Source organism: Triticum dicoccoides, chromosome 3A, assembly GCF_002162155.2.
Source record: "Triticum dicoccoides isolate Atlit2015 ecotype Zavitan chromosome 3A, WEW_v2.0, whole genome shotgun sequence".
Taxonomy (NCBI): Eukaryota; Viridiplantae; Streptophyta; class Magnoliopsida; order Poales; family Poaceae; genus Triticum; species Triticum dicoccoides.
In genome coordinates, this window is record NC_041384.1 from 477,136,037 (window position 1) to 477,140,771 (window position 4,735).

The following is a 4,735-nucleotide window of genomic DNA, read 5'->3' on the forward strand; positions in this document are numbered from 1 at the left end:
TTAAAATAAAGATGACCCTCGGGCTCCGAAAACCCGAGGAAAAAAGACTTAGGTGGCAAATGGTAAAACCAAGGTTGGGCCTTACTGGAGGAGTTTTATTCAAGGCGAACTGTCAATGGGTTCCCGTTATAACCCAACCGCATAAGGAACGCAAAATCAAGGAACATAACACCGGTATGACGGAAACTAGGGCGGCAAGATTGGAACAAAACACCAGGCATAAGGCCGAGCCTTCCACCCTTTACCAAGTATATAGATGCATTAATTAAATAAGAGATATTGTGATATCCCAACATAAACACTTCATCTTCACCTACAACTAGCAACGCTATAAGAGGGGCTGAGCAAAGCGGTAACATAGCCAAACAACAGTTTGCTAGGAAAATAGGGTTAGAGGCTTGGCATGGCAATATGGGAGGCATGATATAGCAAGTGGTAGGTATCGCGGCATAGCAAAAGAGCGAGCAACTAGCAAGCAAAGATAGAAGTGATTTCGAGGGTATGGTCATCTTGCCTGAGATCCCGCAAACAAGAAGAACGAGTCCATGAAGAAGACAAACAGATGTAGTCGAACGGATCCTCACAACTCCAGAACGAAACCGAAGCTAACGAGAGAAGCAACCCAGAAAGAAACAAGCAACATAATAAACAACCATCACATAAACATGGCATGATGCACAATCAAGTATGATGCATGTCTGCTTTAAATATGCATGTCATGGCAAAGTGCACAAACAAAACTACAAGTGAAGTGGAGCTCAATATGCAACGAGTTGCATATTGACGGAACACCACGTGACTTATTGAGTTCACTCTCGGTTAGGTACTCAACAATATTAAATGTTGGTTAACATGGCAAGAGGAGAAGCAAAAGTAAAACCTCTATCTAAACAAGTTTAAATGAGGCCGGAACAAACAACAATTCTGGTAAATCCCCATATGCATTTAGCAATTTAAAGCAAACAACAATTTTAAACATTTTAAATGTTATTATCATGATGCGAATGACATGTGCAAGTTTATGCAATTTTTATGAAAATGTTGACATGAGCATGTTAGAGAATTTGTCGCCATGGCGGAACAAAAGGGTGCCACGGTGACGAAACAGGAATGGTGCCACGGCGGTGAAAAAGGACATGGCGCCACGACAACATCTCGGTTCTGATAACTCACGGAGATACCGGTGCAAAAGGTAGTGTGGCGGGAGCGTGTCAAGCAAGGATGGTGGGGTGCTCCCAATTATCGGGTTCCCACATGTCGGTGGCAAGGCAAAAGAGGGGCAACGTGCACCGATAGTTCAGACTCGAGGCAAAACAAGGGTGCATCTCATACAACATGCATTCATTCGTTCACGGGCGTCGTCTCGAGGTTATACCTTCGAAGCGTGCAAACGGGACGGTTCTCGTTTGGTGCAAAGTAGAGGAAGTAGACGTTCTCGGGACGTTCATAGTGGAAGTAGTCGTTCTCGCATGCTCTAGGGTCGACGGAAGAGGTTCTCGCAATCTCGGGATGGTAGTGGTACATGTTTATCATTGCACGAGTTTCCGTAGATGTTCGAGGTCATGACGAGGAACTTGATGCATCGTTGAACTTGGCGTCCGAGGAATCCCGCGTAGTCATACACGAGTCGTAGTCGAACTTGACGGTTCCGTTACACGGTTCTTCGTAGACGGTAGTCGTACACAGGTCTTCAGCCACGGTAGTTGTACACACGTTCAGAGAGGAACTCGGCGTAACCAAGTACTTGGCGTTCCGGTGTGGTAGTCGTACTTGCGGTCTTGACGGTACAACATGAAGCAACACAAGGGCCTTGGGTGGACAACAGCAAGGAGGCAATGGTGGTGGTCGAACAAGGCAGGGGCAGCTCGGTACGCGCGCTGTGAGGAGGCCAGCGAAGCCATGGTGGTGATCGGAGGGTCGGAGGCGTTCAAGAGGTTGACGCAGCCAACTCCTTCGGGCTGGAACACAACGAAACAGGAGCACGGCGATGCGCGGGAAGAGCAGCTGCAGCAGGGCGTCAGGGTCGCGCGCGGGGTGGCCTTTGGGAGTGATGCAGGGGTGTAGGCGCGCATGGAGAGGAGCCCTGCACGGTTGGAGGGGTCACCAGCGCTGGGATCCGGGCAGCAGAGGATGGGGACGAGGCCGGAGATGCGTATCACGGCACCTCTGGCCCAAGGCAGGAGGCCATGGCAGGCAGATGACGAAGGGCTTGGCAGCAGGGACGAAATGGAGGGAGGCCGGGCAACCACGAGCTCGGGCAGGAGAAGGCAGGTCGGGGAGGTCCTGCAGTGGCGAGGTAGTCCTGGCTTGGGCGCCGACGAGAGAAGGCAGGACGCGCGCAGCAGAGTAGCGGCAGTGCACATCCATGGCTGAGGTCAGGCGGAGGAAGGAGAGGCCGGCGTGGTCACGCGCGGCGGCAGGCTTGTCGGCGTCGGGGACGAGGTGCAGGAGAGGAGAGGCGCTCGGGCCAGGCGCGGATGCGAGGGCTGCTATGGGAGGAGGACGAGGGGCCGAGCAGGACTCGGTTCTGCGGGGGAGAGATGCGAGTGCAGCGCTGCGAGGGAGAAGGGATCGAGTGATGGGTGCTCTGGCGGCGCGAGGGAACGAGGAGGAGGGTGAGATGGGGATCGGGCTAGGGTTAGAATTAGGTGGGCCTAGGGGAAAATGGGCCTTAGAGGCCGGCCCAGTGCTGCTGCTGGTTGGAGACCCCAGATGGGCTGGTTTGGCTCTCCCTCTCTCTCTCTTTAAATTTCTGTTTATTCAAATAAACAAAATAAACATAATTTAAGAGAAAGGCTAGGAGTTATGGGAAGGAATACGCGAGATATAAACATATCTATGAACTCCTGGTTTTATGCACTATTTGAATAAATTGCTCTGGCAATTTTTAGAGGTAGAAAAATAATCTAAGTTTGAATTAAATTCAAACTTGACGCATTTTTGAACCCAACCAAAACATCTTCAAATGAGCTGAAAATTGGCAGAGAGGGTTTAGGCATGGTGAACTAGCATCAGGAAAAGAATGAACATTTATGGAGGAGGGGAAAAGGTCACTTGCCAAAATGAAAGAAAGAAGGAAGGAGGAGGTGATGATGCATGATCATACATGGAGCATCCAACAATGTAACATGCATGAATATGACAAGGCACATGACGATTATGAGAATGCAAAATGACAAGAGGCACAAATGCAACATGACAACGAAAATAAAAGGAAGGCATCTAGAGTATCGATCTCGGGGCATCACACCGGGGGCTATGTAATTCATCCTAATGTATCGCGCGATGTCGAGCCCACCATACCGCCAACAGAGTCACCAATACTTCCACGCAAGTATGTTTCTCTAGTGTTGTACTCAGGTTGAACAGCCAAAGCTTTGCATCCGGTGTTTCATCTCCGAAGAGTGGTATTGCTGCATCATCCTCGCTAAGTGATCAGACACTTTTTGCCATATTATAGTTTAGTAAAGCATGTCTCTAAGAATCAACAATCGATTTGTAAATAAGCATGCTGCAAAAACTGCTATGTTATGGTACTTTCGAACCTCACCTGTGGGCAAAGATACCCTCACAAGCCTCCACACCAACACCCTAAGTTTCGTTGGGACTCTAACTTTCCATAGTCGACGCCAATTATTCTCCTCAACTTCTGGTTGGAGCTCCAAACCTGAACTACCGAAGCTCCCTCTGCAATGTTCAATTTATTAAAGTAGTGCTCTAAATGCGTTTAAATAACTAAAGTAGTTTCCTAAAAAAGCTAAGATAGTGCTCTAAAAGATGAGAGAGGTGTTTTGGAGGCCGAGCTCCATGGATGCCTTTATTTTTGAAAAATTCAAATTCAAACTTTTGTGGTTCAAATTTTTTTGAGAAAAAATATGCGTGTATGTAATGATGTAACCCACATGTGTGTAAAAATTCATGACGAAATACCTTGAGTTACGACCTGTATAAAAAAGATAAATTCATGGCCTGAGAGGATGAATAGTATCATGTGTTAAATAGCTCCAAATTTGTCTTTTTTGCACAGCCCTCATTTCAATGTATTTTGAACTGAAAATTTACAAGTGTGTTATGTCTTCATGTATATCTGTATTTCAGAATTTTTTGAAATATAAAAATATGAATTTCGATGAAATTTCAAATTTGTATTTGGAGGCCTCACTGGAGGCCAAGCTCCGAAAGGGATTTCCGTCTAAACATCTTATATTCCTAGCTATTTACTCTCTTTTTTTTAGAATTTCTAGCTTTTTTTTGAGAATTTCTGGCTATTCACTCAGCCAGGCTCTATTGGGTCGGGCCACAAATGATGCAAGGGGGCAATTTAAATCCAGTGAACTAAAAACGCCCAAACCGTTTCAAAGCGGCCTGCCTCGCGCGTGGCCGAGCCGGCCCACCACGGCGGCCATCTCTCTCCTCCTTCGCCTGGCAGTGGCAGAGTGGCACACGTCTTCCTCACCTCCTCTCTCTCTCTCTCCATCCACCACGGTCATCCTCGCACGAACCCCTTTCAAAAAATTTAAGACCACGCCCCAGATCACATCGAATTCACCACCACCGCCTCCCTCCCTCCCTCCGTGCTTTCATTTTCTTTCCCCCCCTCGTGCGCCTCGCCACGAGCCGACAAGCCGCGGGCCGGGAGAGATCGATCGCGATCGTCCCCATCCATGTCGACCTCGCGCAGGAGGACCCTCCTCAAGGTCATCGTCCTGGGCGACAGCGGGTAAGCCCATTCCCT

The 4,735-nt window shown here is 48.3% G+C and overlaps 1 protein-coding gene across 1 annotated transcript in view; it reads left to right on the top strand.

The window, feature by feature from the left end:
• Positions 1-4,433: 4,433 nt before the first annotated feature.
• LOC119268649 (ras-related protein Rab7-like) overlaps positions 4,434-4,735 on the top strand; it is a 3,747-nt gene continuing 3,445 nt past the window's right edge. The window contains exon 1 of the mRNA XM_037550323.1: positions 4,434-4,720. Coding sequence (XP_037406220.1) covers positions 4,665-4,720 — 56 coding nt within the window. The 5' untranslated portion in view covers positions 4,434-4,664. The remainder of the gene's footprint in view (positions 4,721-4,735) is intronic.